Source organism: Atractosteus spatula, chromosome 2 (genome assembly GCF_055471065.1).
Source record: "Atractosteus spatula isolate fAtrSpa1 chromosome 2, fAtrSpa1.hap1, whole genome shotgun sequence".
Lineage (NCBI taxonomy): Eukaryota > Metazoa > Chordata > Actinopteri > Semionotiformes > Lepisosteidae > Atractosteus > Atractosteus spatula.
The window spans coordinates 7,095,811-7,121,476 of record NC_142707.1 but is presented as its reverse complement, the minus strand read 5'-3'; the positions used below and the strand labels follow the sequence as shown (position 1 = coordinate 7,121,476).

At 36.0% G+C, this 25,666-nt stretch overlaps 2 protein-coding genes across 2 annotated transcripts; one reads left to right on the top strand and one right to left on the bottom strand.

Annotated features, from left to right (window-relative positions):
- Positions 1 to 855: 855 nt before the first annotated feature.
- Positions 856 to 19,120, top strand: htra4 (HtrA serine peptidase 4). Its single transcript, XM_088908420.1, has 9 exons — positions 856 to 1,388; positions 6,498 to 6,597; positions 7,608 to 7,812; positions 9,224 to 9,418; positions 10,570 to 10,602; positions 14,880 to 14,994; positions 15,878 to 15,935; positions 16,112 to 16,207; positions 17,911 to 19,120. The coding sequence occupies exons 1-9, from the start codon at positions 968 to 970 to the stop codon at positions 18,074 to 18,076; spliced, it is 1,389 nt and encodes a 462-aa protein (XP_088764546.1). The 5' UTR covers positions 856 to 967; the 3' UTR covers positions 18,077 to 19,120.
- Positions 19,121 to 20,847: 1,727 nt separating this feature from the next.
- On the bottom strand, positions 20,848 to 25,305 carry tm2d2 (TM2 domain containing 2). The gene is made up of 4 exons (XM_088908421.1): positions 24,786 to 25,305; positions 24,464 to 24,551; positions 23,662 to 23,777; positions 20,848 to 21,986 (listed from the first exon to the last, which is right to left on the bottom strand). Exons 1-4 carry the CDS (start codon positions 24,995 to 24,997, stop codon positions 21,773 to 21,775), a joined length of 630 nt encoding a protein of 209 aa, XP_088764547.1. The 5' UTR covers positions 24,998 to 25,305; the 3' UTR covers positions 20,848 to 21,772.
- Between the last annotated feature and the right edge of the window lie 361 nt (positions 25,306 to 25,666).

Genomic DNA, 25,666 nt, shown 5'->3' with positions numbered 1-25,666 from the left:
GCCTGTACCCTCCTATTTAAATTCTGCACTCTGTAAGTTAGGTATCCTGCCTGTCTTTGCAAAAAGGTGTGCCCATTAATTTTATATTTGACCCTGTCATCTCCCCAACCATCAATAATTCCTATAATTTCATACTTTCCTGATAACAGTTGCCTAGACTTCCATTTTTTCTCTCCTTTCGCTTCTAGCATTTAGATACTGTACATGCATCTAAAAATGGATGTGTTATGTGTTGCTCTTATATGGTATATCTTCCCACTGTCGTTAATGTACAGTACATTCTTTTGGAAACAAAAACGTCTGTAGTACTATTTTAGTTGGGGTTTTTTTAATGACCACGAGTCAGTAAATTTCTTAGAAATTACGTACTTTAATTTTAAAGCGTTCTGTTATTAACGATATGTAAATGTACCAGCTCCAAACTGAGGGTGCAGTTAACAATGAAGCGTTATCTCCCCTATTCGTGGACAGGTCGTAATACGGTTTCTAGACATCCTCCCACACACTAACACACATACGTAAAGAACTTGGAAAGCAAGTTTAATTCCTGCATTCCGAGAGACCTTGCTGAGGTCGTTTTAAGGGCTTTGAAGAGTCTCAAAGTCAAAGCAGAAGAAAACTGAATTCAGAACATGTTAGAAAAACTGATTATGGTACTCCACATCGCAAACTAATCATTAGGTTTGTCGGCTTGAAGTGAAACTTTTTTTTTATTGTTTTATCCAAATAACCCTTTTTCCACTTTATTTTAGACTTGTAACCTTTTAACTGGAAAGGTTTGTGCCGCTGTAAAATATATTCTGTTTAATTTGCTGCTCAGAATGGATTACATAAATTTAAGTCTAAGAACTGAGGACTCGTTCCACCCAAAACAATAAGTCAGTCGATATTTTATTTTGATTACATATATTCAAACGACGTTACTTCTTGCGATTCGAACAAAAACTGTTCTCAGACACCTCTCAACATGACGATCAAGCTGTTGGCCCTTATCCTTTTAACATCTGTGGTTCATGCACGTTTATTAAAGAAGAGGCAAACGCTTTGCCCGGAGATATGTGATATTTCCCGCTGCCCCCCAGTCCCGGATTCCTGCTTCTACGGGGAGGTGAAAGACGACTGCGGGTGCTGCGACATCTGCGCAGCGGGAGAAGGAGACCTCTGTGGCGGACGTGGTTTGGGGACCTGCGGCGAGGGGATGGTGTGCGTCTACCCACCAGGAAAGCGCAGGCATCGAGGTACATGCGTCTGCGCTGCCACCGAACCGGTCTGCGGCAGCGATGGAAGGACATATCCCAGCATCTGCCGATTGAGAGCCGAGAACAGAAGAGCTGAGCTGAACCAAACCCCACCGGTAATCCTCATTCAGAAGAGTCCCTGTGATTCTGGTAAGTGAACCAGGACGTTTCAACTAGGTCTTGCTAATGACGGTGTCCACCGTACTTAGAATCTCGAATTTGATAACATAGAATATAATTTAATTGGCGATAAATAGGAAAATAGAAATAGAAGTTTCACGTCACTTTTATGCATTAATTGATTCTAATGTGTAGATTTTTTTTATAAAGAAGCTTCACATTTCTATATATTTTTAAACTTTAAAAAAAGAATGCTTGGTCTGTTTACTGAAGTTTCTGGCACTGCTATTTCGACAACGTGTTGTTAGTTACTTATTTAAAATGGAACTTCAAATATACAGTACATACAGAATAAAAATAAATCCTGTATTATACAGTAGTTGTACTTGTTCAGCATTCTTATCATCAAACTTTCAGCCACAGGAAAATTCAAAATTTTATATACTTCCCCTTAAAAGATAAACATTACATTTCTGCATTAACCTGCGTTCAGTCCAAGCCACTGCACTTCACATTTGAAGGACTGAATTTTATTTGTAATCAGAATACTTCAGAGCATTCAGGATCCCTTACAATTTGATTGTAGAAAATGAGGCAAAGATAATCTAGTCACTCACTATGCCAAAAAGCAATAATTTATCCGATTTTTACTGTGTGAAAAATTCTAGCAGAGCCTGATACCTGCCTCAGATACTCAGAAGTATCCAAACTAGGATTTATCTAAACTATGAAAGTACATCTATGCACTGCAACCTGGAACAACAGCTAGATAAAGATTTAAACACTTAATTTGTCTTTCTCCTTGGCAGTGGCTTTGCAAAATGTTGAATTTTTTATTTATTGCACTGTACTGTGTTTAAACTTAACCCCGTTTTCTTTTTTAAGCGAAAAAAATGCACAGTTGAAAGATTTGTATTATCTTTCCTTGTTTGGGGGTGTGAATAAATTCAGCTCTCTTCAAAACTAGACCAGGTGACAGAGAAGATGTCATAGGTGAAAATGCCCAAACTCCTAATGCATAACAGTTAGATTCTTTCAGATTTTACAAATTGAGGTTTGCTACAGAAGACAGCAACAGGTGTTGCTGAAGTCTTGTTCTGTCATTACATTTCAATTAATTTTAAAAGACAAACATGAGGTTTAAATATTAGATATAGTCCTTTATGTTTCATTAATATAATCTGTACAAATGCCTGAGACTCAAAAAGCTGAAATGGACCAGACTGCTGTGGAAAGGGAGTCTTCATTTTCTTCAGGATGAAGATGCATGATTATGACTTTAAATAGCATGAGAACATTAAAAGTGAAATAAAATGAATTGGGATATTAATCTGTTAATACTGAATTAATTCTTGTCAAGAGTAGGGCATTTCAAGTGTAAAAATACTATAAGCAAAGCCCTCAAACTTTCAGTCATACAGTCATACAGTATTTTCACTTACTTCCATACCATATACCATATATACAGTATATAACACCATATAAAAGGATATGTATATTCCTTTTATATGGTGTTATATATATATGGTGTTATAACTTTGTATTAGAAGACCAGAACACTGTAAGAAACATTACAACAAAGGAAGCAGCTCTCAGACAACTATGAGTGGTTACATTGTTAAAAACCTATAGTATTTCCTGATAACTTTAGTACAGTTTTAAGGCAAATCACTCTGTATCGCGATACACCTTTACCACAAAACAGACATACAGTAAACAGAAGTGCTACGCAAAAAAAAACATTGATTCCTATGTAAACATCTACAGCTGGAGCATATTCTGTCACACAGGTAAGAGATATACAACACCTGGCAGTGAGAGGTACAGATTACAGGATTCCTTTGTGCTTTTAATGGCACCAGCAATGCATGTAGAATACATCCACTACAATATAACGTCAATTTTTTTATACCTCTCGTCATGCAATATTACATCTTAATAAAACGTGTGCTGCTGACAGCTCCATCCAGGAGCCGAGTTCTCCTTGATGTTGACTAGCAACAAAGCCGCATTTGGTAACTTTGTGTTCTGTAAGCCGATCATGAGTGTAACCAAGCCTCTGTACCCTGAAGGGACAATGAGGGAGTTTACTCATTTCTTTGCATTTTACTCTTTAACCAACGCACCGAGGGGTGTCAAACTGTGCTTACATTACTTGCTTCTCATTACTTAGATTTCGAAAGATGAAAAAGTATTTGGCATGCTGGAAGACAAGTCGTGAGATATGGCATGATGGCCATTTCCATTTCCAGGTGATCCCATTGGACGTGTTGACATCACAGTCAATGGGACATGAAGTGCAGAGATGGGTGATGCTGGTGGTACTGTAGGCCATTAATATGTCTCTCTATTTAAAAGTAGTTAAAAGTTACTAGAGGGAAAACGCAAAAAAATGTTATTTATGTCACTAAATGTCAGTTAATGTCAATTGAATCTTTCCTTAAGGAATGGCATGTCAAATATTCTCAATTTCCATGTAGATTCTTATTAAATCTGAGAAACACTTTACTTCATTAAGCAGTCTCTTTGAAAACAGTGCTTAATTATAATAGGCCATTTTTTATCTAGAGTCTTATTTTGTATTCCTTTCCCTTCTTCCCTTATTATTAAGAACCCTTTGAAGTTCAAGTGTAAAACAGCTTTCTGGTATAGTATAGACAATATTATTGGGTTTGCAACCCGGTTTTAATAAAATAAACATTTTAGTAAAAATAACATGGAACAGCAATGCTGTTGATTATGATAGTCCTGATGCCCTCTTTGCATGTACTGCAATACTTAAAGTAAAATCTGTATGCTGCAATCTTTAACTCTCCTTATCAGAACCCCAAGTACTCAGGCAGTCTTGCCAAAGGTTCTGCAGCAGTCTGACTCAAGAGCCTGGAGGGACAGAATGCATGGAGCAAGGAGATAGAGTTTGCATATCTCCCTCCCTGACATCAAACTCATCTGCCGAAACAAGACTCGGCTTGATTTTACACACTGGAATGCAGTGTGCATATCTATCAAGAACAGAATTGGTTTCTACTAAAACTGAATGTGTATACATATATATGTATACTGATTATGTATTTATTTTTATTTTATTTTTGCAGATAAGTCAATAGAAAACAAATTCTCTTTTACAGTGGTCTGGAAAGGCATTTTCACAGCAGGGCAAAACAGCTGTATTTTGCCAAGCACCCAAGTGTCAATATACAGTATAAACAGATTGAAGACATAAACTTAAATCATTCCAAATAAAAGAAATGATGGATTTTGAAATATGTTTACCAAAAGTAAATTTAACCTTACAGAGTTCATGAATTCTTCACCCATAACTTATGTTTCTTGTTGTCTTACATACTGTATGCTAGAGATCAAAATAAGAAGAAGGAAGCCAAGATTTTTGTCTCCATAAACTACAGAACTCATATGTTTTGGAACAGCATGTAATATCATATTTTTGTTTATCGGAAACAGACTTACAATGAGAGAGACCTTCCTAATTCATGTGAAAACACATGTAAACCGGAAAGTTTAGACAATTTAAGTCAGTTCTCCTTCTGCAAAAGTTTTATTCATCATAACTGTTTCTTATGCTCTCTGGGTCGAATTTGTGTTTGAAAGAGTCACCCCTAACTTTAATCTGTTACAGTACATTTACTGTACTGTATGTCAATTAAACTGGTGTTTTTATCAATTTTCTGGGACAGTACCATCACATTTTGACAACCTATAACAGTCTATCGCTTATAATTGGGCTTTCATTACCTAACAATGATGACTATTTCCAAAATATTACTCAAACTGATCAGCATTACAGAATGCTGGAGAATCACACTACATTGTGCTTGCATTGGCAGCTGTGTCTGCTGATGTTTAAGTCATACTGTAAATATCCAAATAGGAAATACTGTAGATCAAATTTGAATTCCCTTTTCTACTAAGCAATCCTTATTAAATGACTTAAAATCCTTTGCATATACAGTAAATATCAAAAAGCAGTTAACATAAAAGATAACAATTCTAAAATCTAACACTTAAAGGCTGTGTTAAAAACAAAAAATGTATGTTTGGACAATTATTGCACTCTGTGTCTAAACACACCTTATTTCTTCAGTGTGTGAATTTCCAGTGAAACCCCACAGGGCCAGAATGAAAGATCTATTGAGTTTATTAATTGAAGCACAAAATTAAAAGACACTGTGTCACTCTGAATGCTTTCAATTTTCCATTGACAGCTCCATGAAAGAGTTCTACCTCAGATTTTAATCTCTTGCAATGAATTTGGTTTTACAAGATATGTTTGATCACATTGAAAAAAAGCCCAAATTCTCTTTGTTAAAAGAATAAGTAATCATGAGATTCACTCCCTTTAATAGGCACCTCTGTAAAAAAGCCTCTGTTTTTGCTTTTTTTTCTTCCCTTGCCATAATGTTGGGATTTCTTGGCCAAGCTGATTTGCATATTGAAAGCAACACGTCATGCCAAAACAGTCTGCTCTGCTGCAACACTTCAAACTGTACAGTATGTTTTGAATTCTATTTAGTCTGGCAAAACTTTACGCACTTGTGATTTGGAAACTGCAGACCTCTCTCAAACAAGCTTCTGGAGCATCTGAAATAATTACCATACTGTACATTTCCAACAAATATCTTCACAATAAAAAACTCTTCACTGGTACAATCAGAGCATTATTTTCTTCTCTAAGATGAAAACATGGATATATAACACATACTGTAAATTACCAAACTAGAAATATGAGAATCTCTGTTACTCATCTCAAGTGTAATGTTTCTTACAGTGTTCTGGTCTAATAAAGTGAAACATATTTTCTAAATTTTCTGTCTAATATGAAGTTCCCCAGCAGGGCATGTTAAGGTGTCCTAAATACCACATATATTAACAGCAACAAAATGCTTGTGTTATATAACTCTTTAAAACTCACCTACATTTTATTTACCTTATGAGACAATGGGCTTAAAAAATAAAACAAACATTTCTAGACACTACAAGAAAGAATAAATTACCCTGTCTCCCAGGATTCTAAATGGAGATAGGAAATGTTCCTATTTTTAATCCATTCTTGTAGTGGTCCCACACCTTTTCATTCAGCATGTACTGTAATTAAAATCTGCACATGATTCTCATGCCCAGGTCCCCAGAATCCTGATAGTCTCCGGTACAAGTTCAACTTCATCGCTGACGTGGTGGATAAGATTGCCCCAGCTGTAGTACATCTGGAACTGTTCCGTCGGTAAGCTGTGGCTCTGGGGTAAAGAACTGATATAACAAATAAATATCCTAATAATTTAATGCCAGTCAATTTAAAATAGACCCGGACAAGCCATTTTGAAGTTTACAGTGCTTTAATAAAGCAATCCCCGTGTGTAGCTCAAGAGACTGCCATGACTCATATCATTAACTCTTTGGTTATTCCAGCTGCTTATTCAATAAAATGGATCCCATAAATTAGCTGACTGACCACAGTGTACAGGGTTTATCACATTAAGTATCATCAAACTTTAACATTAACTCAAACTTTCTTCAAGGATCTGAAACAATACGGTTCATGTACAGTAAATGGAATGAAATCAAGTTCTTAATATTTTAGCTCATTCAATCCCCCAAAAATCAACACCAGACCTCAAAGTAACTTTATAGGCAATACTGCTATGCCACTTCCTAACTTTCACAAAAACTGTGGACAAAAAAGGACATTTAAAAATGAAGATAACTTCTGAAATATATCGTTTTAAATAATATCTGAGACTGGTCTGCATAGCCTTTGGTATCACTGGCCGTTTCCAAGCTTCAATGACTGGGACAGATTTTATGGCATAACAAATCAAAGAAACTCAAACCTAAAACAAAACTAATTTCCATGCTTAAATACAGTCTTCCATTTCTATGATTATTACGTCAACCTCTATAAACTAGCATTTCTAGAATGACTAGTGATATGCATACATACTGGCCCCTGTTTAGGCCTTCAGAGTCAGTGTTTCAGTCTGCTTGTCTTGCTAAGGTTCATGGCTAACTTTAAACAATGTTATTCAATAATTCAAAAATTGAAATGAATACAGTATACAGTATAGTATACTAAGTACATGTTGTTTATAACATGGTATTTGTTAAACTACTGTATACTGTATCTCTGTGTGTGTTTGCACACAAGCATAATTTTGCCTGCAGTAAAGTACACTTTGTACATAAAGCAGTACAATACTTTATTGGTATCAATCTTTAAAATACATTTCTTTTTAGACTGCACTTCACCAACCAGGAGATTCCTGTGTCAAGTGGCTCAGGGTTCATTGTGTCCGAGGATGGATGGATTGTCACCAATGCTCATGTTCTGACCAATAAACAGCGCATCAAAGTAGAGCTGAAGAGTGGCGCCCAGTATGATGCCAAGGTCAAGGATGTGGACCAAAAACTGGACATCGCACTCATTAAAATTGAACCGGACGTAAGTCACATAGTCACGTAAAGTCATGTCAGTCAGTCAAGGGCCAGTCAGACTGAAAGCAGTCTATTAAATCAGTTCTTTGAAGAAGAAATCAGTCCTTTGAAGATTTTGCACACTGTTTTTGTTCAGTATGTTACTGTTCTTTGTTTTGTTCCATTCGGAAGTCCTGAAAGTACTTTTACTAGTGGTATGAAACACTGCTATTTCAAAGTTGTTGATACACTACAGTTTGACCATCTCTGCAATTTAGCAAATTATTTTTGTTACATTATTGAATAAATTGGTCTTTCTTTTAATTTCCCCCAAAATATTTTTAACTCTCTTAAAATAGTAAGAATGTCAGAAATAAGTATGCCACCTTATAGATCTTAATTTCTATGCACAATAAAACCCCATCAATACTCTAATATTACAATGACTTTGGGGAAGAGGAGAAAAACTCCCAACGACTGTAATGATGAGGAAATCTTTCAATCTGTGACAATTAAACTGCCACGAGTTCCTAGCAGGGGATCAAACTGTTAGCTGTGATTGAGTGGGATTTCAGGCCCTCGGGCGTGATAAACCACAAGCATGAGACTCAGGCAGTAAAATCACATTTTCCTCTAATAGGAGCAGACAGGCATTGACAAGCCAAGCAGGTGAAGGTGTTTCTTTAGAGACTTGTGAGACATTTTGTTAAAATTAAAACAAGCTTTTGAGCCTTCTTATTTTACATATAGCTTTTATACAGTTATGCTACTGATAAGATGCAGTCTCCAGCTGGCAGTCGTTTGCTGTGATTAACCAGATATCAGACATCAGTGTCAGCACAGTAGCTGGTGCAGTAGCATGGCAGCTCACTGCACATCTTTGTGTACTGTATATGATCCCCAGAATGCTTTAAAAAAAAACTGTAAAAATCCCACCCTACCACCAAAAATCAACACCAGACCCTTCTTATTGTTTTTCCAACGCTGCTGAAAATTGACTAATCTAATGGACAACACACAATCTTACAGCCTGCCCACCTGAGACAAATATCAATGTCAAAATAAGTCTGTGCCAATATTTTCAAATAGTATTGCACGGAGAGTCACAGGTCTTTTCATATCAAAAATGGGTAGTTGGCTAGGACATGTTCTATAAATAAGCAGTTGATGAATTAAAGGTTATATGAAATGTAGGTTTCTGACTTAATTCTTCATATATCTGTTAAAACCAGCTAGAAAATAACATAAAGTGTTGCCTTGTAACAGATCCTTTATTAATAAAGATACTGTACTGTACATCCCTGTTTTTATTTGCAATATACAAGGTAACCCTGACAATATTATTAATAAAACACAGTTCCCCCTAATTTTGCTATGCCAAGATTGTCCATTTACAACAGTGGAAAATCAGAATTTATACAGAGCCTTGTGTGATTTAGAGCCACCTGCCAGTGCTCCTGCTGGGACGTTCTTCTGACCTGCGGCCAGGGGAGTTTGTGGTGGCAGTGGGAAGCCCCTTCTCTCTCCAGAACACAGTGACGACTGGCATTGTCAGCACCACCCAGAGAGGGGGGCGAGAGCTGGGGCTGAAGGACTCTGACATGGAGTACATCCAGACTGATGCCATCATCAATGTGAGTTTTCAAGGGGGTGGTGCAGACTGCCACGGCTTGGGGAATTTCAGCTTGAACCTGCAAGACCATCCAGTTCACAAACTCCTCAATGCTTTCTTTTTGGATGATTTCCCCAAAATATTTTTTTTTATATATATTGCATTACCCATCTGGTACTGGAGATCCTGGATCATGCAGGTCTTAAAGTAGGGCTCTTCAACTTGTGGCCTTTACATTCAGTTCCATATCGGCCATATTGATCCTGCTGATTATCAATTCAAATAATTGAATTGGTTATAGCTGGTTATAGCAAAATGGTGGAATGAAGCAGAGTGGCCGCAGGTTGAATAGCAGTGTTTTAGAGATTTCTTTAATCTATATCCTTCTAAGGACTTTAGAAAGATGACAATAGCAAAGGTGCAGTTAAAGAGGAACACGTTTTACACATTAGGTGTAAATATTTTGTATATAATTTTTATATTTTGGGGTTTGAAAGAATCAGCATTGATGAGTGTAATTCAAACCACAATGAAAGTAAAATGTACACAGTAACATGCAAAACCTCCAATTTATGTAATGAAGTAGACTATATTCTATTGCCAGATTCTGCAATTCAGAACAAGGCAGCAAAACATCCAGTGAGATGAAGCGGCCCTTTCACATAGTAAACAAGCAGGCTTGTGAATACATCTCTTTTAATCCAGTAGAAATATTGCTCTCGACTTTGACACGGTTTTGCCAAAAAAATACATGTTAACTCTACATGCAGATCGCGTTTCACTTCTGCTGCACAACCTGTACTTATCCTCTCGTACAGTACGTTATAGTGAGTAGTGAGCAGGGAGAGCCAATTCACGTTGCAATCTTTGCAAACTCCGGACAGAATAGCGATTATACAGTATAGTACTTTCACAAGTAAGTTCACAATTTAGTGCTTAATTTGGAATTTGTAAAATTTTGCAATGTTGTCATTTCATTTATTTTGTTTCCAAGATGTAATAACCTGTCTGAGAAATTGAGACTGCAGTTCCCCTTGAAGGAGATTAGAATGAAACAAAAAACAGAAACATTGTGCCCTTGGGGGTAAAACTTTGAGGGCCCCCATACAATGTTTCTATGTGAGTATATCAAATATCATGCCTCTGTTACGTTGTTTTTATACTCTCTTCCAGTATGGGAACTCAGGAGGACCGCTGGTTAACTTGGTAAGAAATGGAAAAAAAATGTCATATCTGAATTCTAAACATACACCATATATTCAGAAACACTGGGTTGAACTTTGCATACCTTCGACAACTTTTCAAACTTTGTGGAATTATTATGTGGAATTATTGCAAGAAAAATTTCATTACAACATACCAGTAAACCACGACTTATTGAAACTGACTGTAAATCACACTTAATTGTGGAATTTAGTTTTACCAGCTGCTGTAACATTGGCAACTGCTTCTAGACAACAGGAAAGATTTGTGAATATGCAGGTTAAGCACTCTTACAAAGGTCATGCTGAAGTGATATTGATGTAGTCTTGGCAAGCAGTCACCTTTCCTGATTAATCAGAAAAAAATGTCATTAGACGTTTCTTCACATTCAGCAAAATAAAAAAATGTATAAAGCAATTGAATATAAATAGCTTCTGAGTTATATAGACAAATTTAACAGGGAATTATTTTTCTGACATATTTTCTCCTAACTGATTTTTGTGACAGAAGGGAATATGTTGGTTTAGCAGACCAGAGTTAATAGAAAACTGAATAAATAGAGAAGGTGGGTAATGGAGGTTATCAACTTAGAAATTACCCAGGGACTCTTTCAGGATTCAAGGATTTAAATCATTAGGAGAGGACAAGACACTGATGCCCCTTTTCAAGTTTCTGAACATCACGCCAACAGTTCAGGAGTTCAGAAGCAGTGACAGATGGTGCAGTCAAAACCGATGTCACAGCAGCACAATCCTTTCTGCTAAATCATGCTGGCAACCCACACTTCATTGTAAATTAAGGTGGAAAGAAGCACACTGTGCTGGGAATGTTTCTCCTAGCTGTTGTTTTAAGACTGTCTTGGATTAAAAACACCTTGCTTTTTGGGCACAAGCTGCCTTTATGGGCAGTGCAGCTGCAAACATGTGGAGTGTGAGAAGGCCTGCTCAGTTAACTGTCTTTTCTGTGAGCTGGGGTTTTAATTTTCTGCCATTACTTAAACCTGGGAGCTATTTGGATCATCTTTTTTCAGGACAGAATGGTTATTAGCATGTCTAGTCCTATGATAACTGGACAAAAGATTAGAACACTAAATTATTTAACATTCCAAATTGGAGCAAACGTTTCTTGTATGATTGTGTTTTTAAGTGTGTGAGAAGCATTGTGTCCCCATGCTTTTACTTTCATCTTTCATTTTGGAATATTCAGAACTAAAAGAGAAGCATAAACACCTACCGTGTAAAACATAGAAATGATTACTTTTATTTTTATGAACATCTCAATATTATTTAACCATTTCTGTCCACAACGAGAGGTCTTCAACTGAGATGTGATTGAAGTAATCCTTCAACATGACTGGAGATTACAATAGAATGTTTTGATAAACAATATGAAAAACTTCAATTTCATATTACTCTTTCAGAAAGAACATAACACTAAATGAGCTTTAAAACCCTAAAACCCTATATCTTCATTGTAATCTTAAACATTACAATCTTAAACAGCTTGTGTGACCTTCAGATTTTGTTTGTAAAATATATTTGTTGTATTTAGAGTTTTTCTCACAAATACGGACAAAAGCAAATTTACAAAGAGTCTTCTGCTAATATATGATCCTTTCTTTTGAAGACAGCTCAAAGGATTAGAGCCTAATTCTACTTCTTACTGAGTCTGTGTCAATGTGAACATTATTAGAAGCTTAGTGCTCTCCTAGTTATATATGAAGAAATTAACTGACACTACACATGCTTTTTAACAGATGGCAACTATAATCATCAAAGATGGCAAAGAAGGGATATTATTGAAAAATAAGTAAGATTTTGGAAGTCCCATTACATTTAAAATATCTGCAGTGAGTCATTTCTTTCTAGTGTCTGACAGTAAATCCTTCAAGGACAGTATTTTTTTCTACCTTGCAGGCATTGACAGTAAAGAACATTTACAAAAAAAAAACAGTACAACATCTGTGATTTCTGTGAGTTGAACATGAATCATTCTGTGCATTTTTCTGTTTCAAAAGTTAAACTGTTCTAAATCTTAAAAAATGCAGAGAAAATCACCTGCATGATAAGAGTATGCCCATCCCTGTACTTAGCACTTAGCGCTTTTGGCAGATTTCACTTTCATCCTTGAAATGGGAGAGGGAGAGCAAAGCATGAAATTGATTTATGGTGCCACAGCTCATGTTTAGTACTTAATAACAACAAGGGAATCTATATGTTGACTAAAAGTTAAATTCAATTTTTATTTTTGTAGAAAAACTGTGGATCTTTTTTTCACTCCACATCAATTACTTAATAATTACTAGATTGGTCACAACTATGATCTTTCAACTTCTTTAGCATGATTTTGATAACCAATGCATTTGTTCAATGTATATACAGTATAAGGCTCTTGCAATAACAGCAGATTTAAAGCAGAAAACATCTGTTATTCTGCTTAAAAGGTCTTAAGACACAAGATACCCAAAGTGATTACATAGCAGGACAGAGTCTTGTGTAGATTTGCGGCAGGGTTTCTGGTTCTCAAATCAAAAATGAATTTCTTTTGGAAGACTAATCTACCATTTTGTATCATCTCCTTGAATAAGTTATCGTTCCTCTTGTTTTGGTTGGGAATATCTCTTGGGTGACGCTGCATAATACCAAACAGGTGTTAAAATTGCTTGTTATACAGACCCGGTGGGATCTTTAAAGGCTTCTAATTAAAAATATTATAGTGTGAAAATCAGTCAAAATGGTATTTAACATATTAAATGTCTTGTAATGGGAAGGCCTTAAAACTTTACTGAAGCTACATGCTAATCAATCTTCTTACATTTGATATAAATATACTCCTTATATACTTATATACTTATGTACATACGTACAATACAATAACAAACCTGACAGTGGAATACAGGTTGTTATAAAGCACCGTCGTGGTGGAAACATATACTACTGTATATACTAAAATATCTAAGGAACAAGTAACAGGTTTATTCCATGCTGAAAAGAGAAGAAAGAAAACACAACGTTTCGGCTGTGGAGCTCCCCACCTGAACTACTAAAAATATTTACTTAGTAAAAGTATATTTTAACAGGAGAGTATAAGAATTAAAATGAATAATATATACTTCCCATGAACAGCTGTGGAACCGAACAGCTGGAGTAAGGCATTTATTTTCATTGCCTCTGAGTACACATTTTCAGTTTTCACTGATTTTCCTATGAAGATTTATAAGTGCTAATCAGGTGCAGAATGATAGCTACAGTACTGTATATTCCAAATTGCAGCAATTCAGTAGACACCCAGTTGTGTTTTTTATATTATTCAGTTCAGTTAAAAGCGAGATGTAAGTGCTAAAGAATTCACTTACATCTAAAGAATAGAATAGATTCAGAATCCATCACATCAACAGCAGGAGTCAGTCATGTTTTCTGTTAACTACTCTTTTGCGCTCAAGGCTATGGCAGATGTACAGTACAGGTAATAGTTCTTAGAGACGACCCTAATAAACTCCTAGTGAGATATACAACTTGAAGCATACCTTTCCCTTAAGCTGCTTCAATCTCTCACTCTTTTAACATTTGTTTTGAAATCAGCAATGTACAAGCTGGAAGAACATAAGAGCCAACACTCATTCTACATTGTACATTCTCTAAAACACAAAATGCCAAATTCTTATTAGATGGCAACTTCAGAACAGAGTCTGTCTTGAAGACTAGGACACCAGCAAGTGGCACACCCAGCCACAGTTCTCCACTGGCACAGTCTAGATTGAACCATTCAAATCTAGGTAGTAGGCAGCAGGACTGATCCAGGCAGAAGACAAAATGAGAAAGAAACATAGAGGCTTTGGTCCTTATTTTCCCTGTGGTTAAATGATGATCAGATTAGATTATACTAGATTTAAGATTTCAGTTTTCTCAAACCAGGCTTCTTAAAAGATTTCTGTTTACAACCAAGTGAAGTTAAAACATTGGTTCATTCAGAACAATGATAAATAAAAACCTAAGGAACCAATTTTCAGAAAATGTACAGCTGATGATGTGCTAGAATAGCAAGATCTGTCTCACTATTAAGGAACTAATTGGTCCCCTCAATTAACATCAGAACAATGTGTGTTTTACAGGTAAAATATTCTAGAATTAACATTTTTCTGAAGCTTTCTTAGCTTTTCTTCTGTTTTGTGAGTTTATCCTAATCAACCTGTTTTCCTCATATCTTAGTGCAGTATGTTTTATCAGCTAACAAGGACTGCATCCATTTTGGTAAAAGTATGTTTTCTTTTTTATTTGAAGGACGGTGAAGTCATCGGAATAAATACTTTGAAGGTAACAGCTGGCATATCCTTTGCAATCCCTTCAGATAGAATACGACAGTTCCTCGCAGAATCCTATGATCGACAGATAAAGGGTAAGAGGGACTGTAGCACTCTCAAAGCTGAAGCATTTTTAGCTTTTGAAAAAAATCAGTCCACAGATAAAACCACAACTAACCCTGTAAACTCCAAGTAAGTGCTAAAATTTGTTAAATGGTTTACAAAATAAGTGCTCTAATAAAGCAACTAAATGTGTGATACATATTTGTAGTGTATGATTAATGAAGCGCTTTCTCTGGTATTTTCAAAATTAGAGGTTTTGAACTTTAAGGCCATGATAAGAATCTCTCCACCTTATATTTCTGACCTAATAAATTACACCCCTAGCCTCATCTCAGGTCATGACTTTGTCCCCTCAACAAGATTGACTGTAGGTGAAAGTCTTCTGCTGCTGTTCACCTAGGTTGCAGAATACAGTTCTTTGAGATCAGGAATTCAGAGCTCCTGTTTCCAACCTTTAACTTAAAGCATGTTTAAAGTTAAATTTCTATAGATTTTAAGATTAATTATTTTCGAATGAAGTAATGTCTCATTCTTTGATTTCTGTTTTGTTTTCCTCATTTTCATTGTACTGTACATGACATTGAGATTTGTTATGAGAAGCACTCTGTAATGTAAAGTTCATTACTATTATTCTTCCAAATCTGTATTGGTGAGCTAGACCACCAGTAGTCAGACAGGTATAACAATGTAATGTAGAAATACAGTATGAGATCCACAAAAAGTGATTTAAGTATATACTGAGAGGCATTAAAAATAAAACGAATGCCATTGGTTCCAATGTTAATTGGATTTTTTGAAGCATCTCAGTATAGTTAAGAATAACCAAAAAATACAGTACATAAATTTATAATGCCAACAGAAAAAACATCCTCTTTCCTCTGCTTTTGGTGCAGTTGATTTTTGTTTAAATTCCAGGGAAGACGCTACCCAAAAAGAAGTACATGGGAGTCAGAATGCTGCAGCTTTCTCCAAAGTAAGGCAGAAGACTAGAAGTGCATTTTGACTTGTTCTTGCATATAATGCGATAGCTTCCATTATGACAGCAGTGGTACTACTGGTACTGTATTATGTGCATATGGCTGGTACAGATTCTACAACTCATAACAAAAACACAGAGATTGAGTGATTTGCATTTTCTGCATTCCTCAGTTTAATTAGAGAGCTGAAGGACCGGGACAAGGATTTTCCAGATGTAAGCATGGGAGTCTATGTGTTTGAGGTGATTCCAGGGACAGCCGCAGCGGGGTAAGGAATAGTCCCAGAACTCAAATATCGTTTTTATTCAACATACTGTAGAAAATCAAGAAAATGCTTCTCAACTCGCCTAGTTATTGATTAGAATATGATCTGTTCTCTCTGGGTACAGAGATAAGCTAAGGTTTTAGGTTTTCAATTTTTTACTCAGCTGTAGACTTTAAAAAAAATGAGTGTGTACAACTGTAACAATAGCCAATACATGCTTTAAATCTCACACACTGACAAATGTTGTGAAACAACAGACACAGAGCAGAATGCTGAGGAGAATGTATGAATGATATACGAATGTACTCAACCTATTCACTAGTTTTTTGAGGCAACTGGATAACCTTAAAAAAACAAAAGAGATTTGCAACATTCTGCTACTGTAGGTTGAGCAGCTGTCTTGGACCCCCACTGAAGAGAATATTAGGCCAAGGACACCCATCCAGCTTCCTTTGAATAATTCGTACTTCAATCAAATCAGCAGTTGGCAGCTTTGCTGGATATTGTCTAGTGGCCCTAAACAGCATCCAGAGTAATCCCAAGCCTACAAAAGGTTTGGAAGCACATCTGTATGACTCAGAGATGTTTTTTCCAATATTTAACAGATCTTACCAACTGGAGATTGATTTAAGGTGCTTCTTTGTTCATTCACAAAAGGCCCAACATTATCTCTAACTGAAGTTTCTGGTGGTGGGCTAGTTACGTTTTAATTGTATTTGTGCGTTGGATCACAACAGTCCTTCTCTGCTTCATATAGATAATTTGAATTTCTGCCAGGAGTGTCGAAAAAACAGCCTGGTATTATATTTGTTAAAGCTTAGAGGAAAATAGCGTAAAAGTCATAGTCTAAATAAAAAGCTATAGAAAATAATTATGATAATATCACTTGACCAAGCAAAGTAGCTCAGGGGAACTGGTTTAAACTTTTAGTGAGCTTTCTCGTTTTTTTCTTCCATTCAATTACGAAGTGCTACATTCGGGGAAAGAAAAGATTACTTTTATAAGCAGTTGGCTTTGGCAGCCCATTTCACTTTTAGAAAACATGAGAAAATATCTACCAAAAGACACCTTTCAGTACTCCAATTTAAAAGGTTTCCGTTTTTTAATCCTCTGACTCCCAGAAAAAAAGCAGATGCTGCTACTGCTCCAGCAGCTGCTGCTGTGACAACATACCCTTTCATTAAACTTGCTGGCAATTGGGTAAACGTATGTAAACAAACGCTGATAGGCAGAACTGAGAAATGAGTCAGTCCAAGCACAGTGGTATCAAGGAGAAGGATGGAAGGCACAGATATAAAGAACGTGAATGAGCATGCCATGTTCCTGAATCCAGATTTCCTAGGCTGTCTGAAACTGAACTTGGGCCACGTACACTTGGCCCAAACACAGTCTTTACAGCAGTTGATCAGGTGTAACCAAGAAACAGAAAGCTCAGTTTTAAGTGTCTTCTAAACATTTTCATTCAGCTGCTGAAACAAAAAACAAAAGGCAGAAAGGATATGGTAATTCATGGCTGTTGGAGCTCAGGGGAAGCTCAGGGTGGCTTTGAGCCCACTCAGTGACAGTGCCTCCACAATGTCATGTTGAGATCAGGGTTTGTGTGCTCAGTGCAGCCAGCACAGCCCTCAGGCCACCACTAAGACTGGTCTATCAACCAGGACCCCTAGTACACACAGTCATCTTTCTGTTGTCGTTTCTTCCTCTAGCTCTGGCATGAAGGACCACGATGTGATTATCAGCATCAACAACCAATCTGTGAAAACCACAGAGGATGTGAGCGAAGCGGTCAAGTCCAGCAGCACGCTCTCTGTGGTGGTGCGCCGAGGAAATGAGGACATTATGCTCACTGTCGTTCCAGAAGAAATAGACTGATCGAAATGGACAAAAACTGGGTCTCAACAAAGACCTGCTGCCTTTTTCTAATGTATCCACAGAAAACAATGTTCTTTAGCAGGTTTTCTGACTCCTCTGCCATACTGATTTTTAACCTTACTTGTTGTTTATTGCAAACAGACATTTCTCAAATACTTTTCTGAAATAATCCATGTGTTTAGTTACGTTTCCCTATAGATGTGCTTTCGGATATTTTATGTAGACATCAATGGTTTGATTGGGGAAACTGGGTAAGGTTATTAAGGGTTGGTTTTTAGATTATCTCGTGATAAAGATAGATAGCACATCTTAAAAATGACAAATAAAAAAAAATATAAAAGAGGATAAACACTGAAAAAAAACATTGCTGATTTCTACAACTTTTCAAGAATTATAATTGCAGTATTAAATAAGTTCAGCAAAGAGCAAAGATGTTTTCAGTTGGACAAAATTAGCACAATATCAAGATTCACACACAGCATATACTGTGTATAACAGACAAGAATAACTGAATACTGTCAAACTATGCAAAATATCATGCAATAAAGTTTAACATTAAAATGTAGGATTTAATAAGTTTTATATATGTCATTATTAGACTGTTCTAAAACAGAAGTTTGATTCTGACCTCTATTTCTTACTCTCCAATTTTGCAGTAGGAAGCTAACTTTTGTCTTTGACAACAGACTAATTTCCAGTTACCCAATTCAGGACAAAGCATAAAAAATGAATTAAACAAAAAGCACTTAAACTGCCAAATACTCAACAGCAGTGATATGTAAGGACCTACATTCTATGAGTACAATGTTTCTTGCGATTGTGTGTAATGTTAAGGGTAATATACAAAGCACAGAGGCCTAAATGGACATTTACACACAATTAAAAAATCAGTCACAACAAATTTTCCATATGTATTATACAGGAATTTTCATTTTACGATTACTTTACCTTAATAATTCTATGTAATTATGAAGAACTATAACCAACTGTGACGATACTACCTTTAAACTGAAAATCACAATAAAACCTTTAAGAAAAAAGAAACTACTGCCCTTTTTTACTACATAAAATTGCAAGTAGCAAGAGAAAGCCATTTCATCAATTATACACAAGTATCTAAATGGTGTATATGAGGACACAGCACAATCTGATCCACTCCAGTGGCTTGTAAACCTTTTGTAAGTTATTTTTTTCTTAGTGTATCTGTAGTCAATAATTGATTTAAAAATACATAAGACAACTATTTTTTAAAATAGGTTTTGGTTGTATTTAATAACAAAATTAAGCATAGCAGTGCTGCACAGCACATTACTGTCTAGGGGAAGACTTGAGGCCTAAACATTACTTACAAACCACAAAAAAAAGTTTAATGATGACAAGGGTTTCAAGGCCCCGAGCCCCTTTAAGAGTTGCAGTAACAGGAAAAAAAATGTTCAAGCTTTCGTGCCAAGGAGTTGCATGAGTCTGTTAGCTCATGCTATGCAGCTTTTGAGTTTCTATACAGCGAAGAGAAATGCTGGAATTATCCTGTAATCAGTACTATACTTTATCACAGCACCATAGAGATAGTGTTCACATGACAGAATGACACTGTACACAGAAACACAGCAGTTATGATGCCTTGCCAAATAAAAACCCCAAGCATTGAGCAGACCCATATAAAAGCATCTCCACCTTTATAGCTTTGTGTTACAAGACTAGACAATCCCCCCGCCACCAGCCTCTTGAAGAATCACGGCATTTTTAGGCTGACTTCTTCTTTTTAACAACTCCAAAAAAAGTGCAATTTGATCAGTTCTGTTATAAAATCAAGCAGCCCTGTGGTTTCACAGCAAAAAGGAAAATATGAAACATTTTCAACACAAAGCACAACCTTCAAATTAGACAGCTTATACAGTAGAATATAAAACTTTATAAATAATACACATAAACACCTGCAGTGTCTGCACACACACCTCTGCATTCAAACTTCCCTTTTTAATATTAAATATTATTAGTAGTATTTTAGAATTTAATTCGGCATGTACACTTAAATTGCTTTTATGTTTTAGTAATTTAGTATGTATTTGGCAGGGCATACAGTAACAGAGGCAGAAATCAGACATCCACAAATGTTGTTTATATACCCTCATGTGATAACTTACCTGTACACTATATTGATGCTAATATTGTTAATAAGCAGTAAGAATTTACCTGGATTTCTGTTGCTTACTATCTCTTTGAGAAGCCACAATATTACACAACTTTGTACTGCAGTTATGCCTGAAAGACCAATAGATGAAGACTCTAAACACTGTCAGAGGTCCAGTGAGGAAGAATAGCATGCTTGAGGCAATATTCTATAGGTCATTATTAATATTGTTTTGCCACCCACAACCATGTTTCTGCAGATTTCTAAAAGGATGAGTGTCCATGCATTACTTCTTAACCAAACAGCACAACTCTACATCACAGCTTCCTTAATGTCAACTAGCTCCCATCATGACACTGTTCTGAAGCCAGAATATAAAGATTACTATTAGCTCCTAAACAACTGACATGTGGTCAATCTACCACAATACAAATGTATTATATCCATAAAAGAAAATCGAATGCTCTCCTAGAAATGCTCAAATGTTGTTATTAGTTGAAAAGCAATGACCTTCTGGATGCAATACCTATTCAAATAAATACTACTACAGAAACACATTATTACCTGGCATCTGGTTCCCAGATACAGCACTTCAGAAAAGGGTCTCAAGTATACAAATAAGCAGAAGAAGAATATATTTAAAAAAACTACTTTATTAGCATGTCTACCTTCAAATGGAATACCTCTGGATTTATCTCATTTTTCTTACGGAATTTTGTTCTTGTTCAGTTGGGCTCCAATCCAAATCATTGGAACAGCTATTAAAGGACATTTTGGAACTTACACTCTTACCATCACAAAATATAATACTTATGGAAGAAAGTAATAAAAACTGGGTTTTGGATCATTTACAAGTAGTGGCTTGACTTTTAAACCTGCAGCAAACAAAAAACATTCAATTCAAAGAGAAAGAAATGGACCTTGTTGGAATTAAGATCCTCCATTACTAAAACTGTCAACGTAAAGGAGCAAGTGTAAATAAACTTATATTACACAGACCAAAGCTTTTCACAAAATTACCAGTTTAGACACTCCAGAACCCTATTAATTTGTCAGTTTATTTGCGTGCCTCCAGTTAAAGCACCTAGACATGCAGTTTTAAAATTAAGACTCAATTCCAACCAGCTTTTGTTTCTTTAAATCTATCGAACTGATCACACTCCTTGCGTTAAGTCTCTACTGGGAAGGACACCAAATCTTTCTTTCTGTGAGATAATCAGCTAATCAATCTTGCTTTTCTAAGAGGGATCCTTGGAACAAGTCAGCGGTCCTAAACTTCAGTGTGTTCCAGAGGCTGTCGTTGATCCAGAAGAAAAACAGCACATGACAAAGTGTGTGTGGGTGGTGTAAAGCATATTACAGGAGATTTCACACATCTTCAGCGTGTCAAACAGAAGAAGTCGCAAGATATTACAGTGTTACTTTTCCTTTTGCACACTCATTCCATATCTGAGAACTATCATTGCAACACACACCGGTAATTAAGAGACCACTGAAGTTAGTCACAAAAGCCTCTGCTTCGAAGTTCAGAATATCAAAGCGACTCCTGTCCTCTCCTGCTGTCTTTAATAAAAAGTACACCAGTTGCTGCCATCGCTTGGCATCAGTCCTCCAGTGATAAGAAGGATGAGGTCCACAAACCACCAGATGCCCAGTCCTCCCAAGGTCAGCAGCTTGCCCACAGCTGTGCCCGTGTGGCCCAGACAGAACCGATCCACCCCAAAACAGCCCAGGAAAAAGGAATACAGCAGTGTGGTAATGAAGTAGTGTCCCGTGTACCTGAAACATTAAACAAGTCAGCTCAGTTACAAACACACTCCAAGGTGAAGAATGTGCAGCTGAGCTACTGCACAAGGCTTTCTGTAAAAGAGAGACTTAATGTGATTTAACTACAAGATGCTCATTCTGTCTGAAAACAATATTGATAGCAGAAGGGTTCAAGTGGCATAGGAAAGGGAGGAGATATGTAGTTCAGTTTGGAAACACTCTTCTCTTTAACTGGAGAAGGCAGCTATAAGTAGTATTACGGATGCATGACTGTTAAATTTTCGAAATGCACACGATGGAACAGTAATTATGTTTTGATTAAAGCCCAAACCTTGGTAAAAAGGTTTACTTTATACAGGAGGACCTTTCCTAAGAAGCAAATGTAAAGAAAGTGACTACTGACTATATTAAGACACATGATAAGCATCTGTGAATATAAACCACAGTTTTAGATTTGTAACTGTTATAACAAGATGCATATTATAAACATATTGAACTACAGAGGAGACTCTGAAATTACCTGGATATGAATTACTACAAAGGGGAAACACTTTTGTTAGATTCAGTTCTGGTTCAAAATAATTTGATAGTTTTAGAACTATACTATTTTTATAACATACTATTTTAACCTTAAAGCTGCTTCTGAACTAACATTATTGCAAAGCGTATTTAATAAGAAATGTCTCCTCCAAGTGGTCAGAGTAAGAGTTTTTCTTTTTAACCTAGCTATTACTCTTTAATTACCATGGTTACAATCCTGGACTCCAATAATCATTGTTAATGTCTTCATCTATAACTTATCCTCTTAAAAACTAAGAAAAAAATATCAGCTCAGTTACTGGTTATAGTTTTCTTCAAAACTTCTTGTCTACTCATTGAATATTTCACTTGGAGATCTGAAAGTTTAATGTAGGGTTCTCTAATTCTTCAAGTACATTTCGCAAGTCTGCAAGTCTTTCTGATAGATGTTTTTAAAAGAGCCTTAAGAACTAGCAAAAAGCTCTTAAACTGGTCCAGATCTCATTAATATTTACAGGACATGAGCCGTTAAGAGCCAAATGGGACTTGGACTCACAACAACCTCTAGAACAGTGGTAATGATTACTTGATTTGCTTACTTGTTTTGACTTTTGATTAACTTTTTTCTTCGATAACTCGAGTATAAAAATGATCCTACTTATTTCCAACTTCAGCGCACAGAACTTTAGCCTCTCCTCAACTTACGTGCCTTAATGGCTTAAACAGCTCTTAGTAGTTGATCAACTGATGAACTGACACAGGGTTGTTGAAACAACCCTGTAGCAGACACGCCCACAGAGGGCATGACATTGTATTGGTCACTCCCACATTGGAAATGACATTGTATTGGTCACACCCACATTGGGAATTACATTGTATTGGACACGCCCACATTGGGAACGGCATTGTATTGGACACGCCCACAGAGAGTGTTTCTGCCTCCTGCTGAGGTTACATTTCAGGCACCACACCTGAATAACAGCAGCTTTAAAATCAGTAGGGAGTTGATCCCAATTACAAATTCCATCTGACCTTTTAAAAGCTGAAATCAAATTAACAGATACACCCCAAATAGAAAATTAAAATCAAATAGCCTTATTAAGAATGTTAAAGTGAAATGTTTCAGTCTGTGGACAGTTAAATGTAGTGTATTCTATAAAATACTTACTTAATGCAGGGCTCATTCCCCCTCAAAAACTCACGGGGTCCAGCACACTCAATTTTCTCCAGTGCTGTGCACAAAACCTTTGTGTGGTCTACATCTTTGTAAGCTTGCCCACCAAACTGAAAAGAGAAAACAAAATTGAAATGAGTTTCTCTAAAAGAGTATTCTCGTATTTGAATCAGAGAAATCAGATGTTACCTCGAAGTGAAATTTACAAAGGGATCAAAAACAAACCTGTGCCAAATCCAAAATGTGACTAAGTGAAAAAATATATATTTTTTAAATTTCTGTAATGAATGGAATGTATATATTGGCAAATACATAAAAAAGCTTACAATAATCTAACAGTTAACCTTCACTACAGTATTTAAATACAGTTTACAATGTAAGATTTGAAATTGGCTGATTAGACAAAATAATGATTCTCCCATCTTAGTTGCCGTTTTGCTTAATATCAATTTATATTATAAAGTATACAGTACATACTGTGTGTATGCATACTGCAAATCACACTGCATTTGTTTAGCATGCTTTAACTTATCTCTTCAGAAGTCAAGAAATTAAGAGTTGTCCTTAAAGCATATAACATTCTAAAAGGCAGGCACATGTAACTAAGTGAGATACGTAGTAAAACCTAAATTCATTAAGAGTCCAAAGACAATTTCAAGACATTATTTAATATATTATTATTTTTAACAGCAACACTTATCAAATCCTCTTCAACTGTCATGTAGAACTTGAAATGTACCAATAAGGGTCTCTGAGTATTTGGTTAATCTCTAGTATATGTATTAAAAATAAAAACCTTCACACATCCATGACCCATCTCCACAAAAGCTGTATGATTTCCAGCATGATCCACTGGCTCCTGACAGTATATGAACTCTTCTGGCCTTTATGGTGAAAGAGAAAAAAACGTGTTTTTTTTTGGTTCACAGAACTTTGTAAATGTAATACATTTAAGTTTTTTTTAATGCGAAAACATTTGCCACACGTCATTCAAATTCAAAGTATAGCACGGACAAATATTGTTTATGTTATTTCTTTAATTTATAAGATGCGACTGTGGTATAAATAAAGCTTAGTTGTCTTTTTTTTAATTGAAGCGTATCAATGCATCAACTTACAGATATTCACAGAGAACTACCGGTGAAGTTGGGTCTTTGTATTCCAAGTCGTTGAAAGGTTCATCCGTTGTGATACGAGATGTAACGTTATTTCCAGATGTGCTACTCTCTATTTGAGAATTTATTTGACCAAAGCACTGTATTAACAACACCGTCAAAAGCAACAATATCTGCCCGCACAACAAAATATAATTAACCGAAACCTGAGGCATGTTTTTTTTTCCTTTAGTTCACAACCATCATTTAAAGAACAAACAAAGCTATCACTAAAAAACAGCTGATCTTTAAGTCTTTGAGACTAAGCGGAAGTAACGACCGCTGTACAAACTACATTGCGCAAATATTAACATTTACCGGGTATTTTAATTTGTCATGATTGTTTGTAAAAATGATTACAGTCATAAATAAATTACAACATAAAGTCTACATAAGAAATAATCTTTTTTAACCAATATGACGCTTTCAGTCATGTTCATCCTCCATCTTTGGAAGCGAATGGAGGATATGTCGTCATTATATTAGGGCGGAAACAGGAAGACGATGCCTGAGAAGAAGAAAAAATACTGTATATATTTTAGAATTTATGCCAACAGGTTGGATTCTGCTTTGCGCTCGTTGCTTGCCGGTTTAGTCTCCAGCTCCCTCCCGCGACACTGAATTGGAAGAAGCTGTTAGAAAATGAATATGTGTATTTATATACATACCTTCTACAGTACAGTATCCTAATCCTAATATGCAAAACCTTAAAGATGAGCATAATGTTTCACGTGTTTTATAAACTTATAAATGTACTACTTTTTATTCACGAACGTAAATATTTCCTGATTAATCTTCCAAATAAAACGATTCTTAAGTAAAAAAAAGTGTAGGCTTGCATTCTA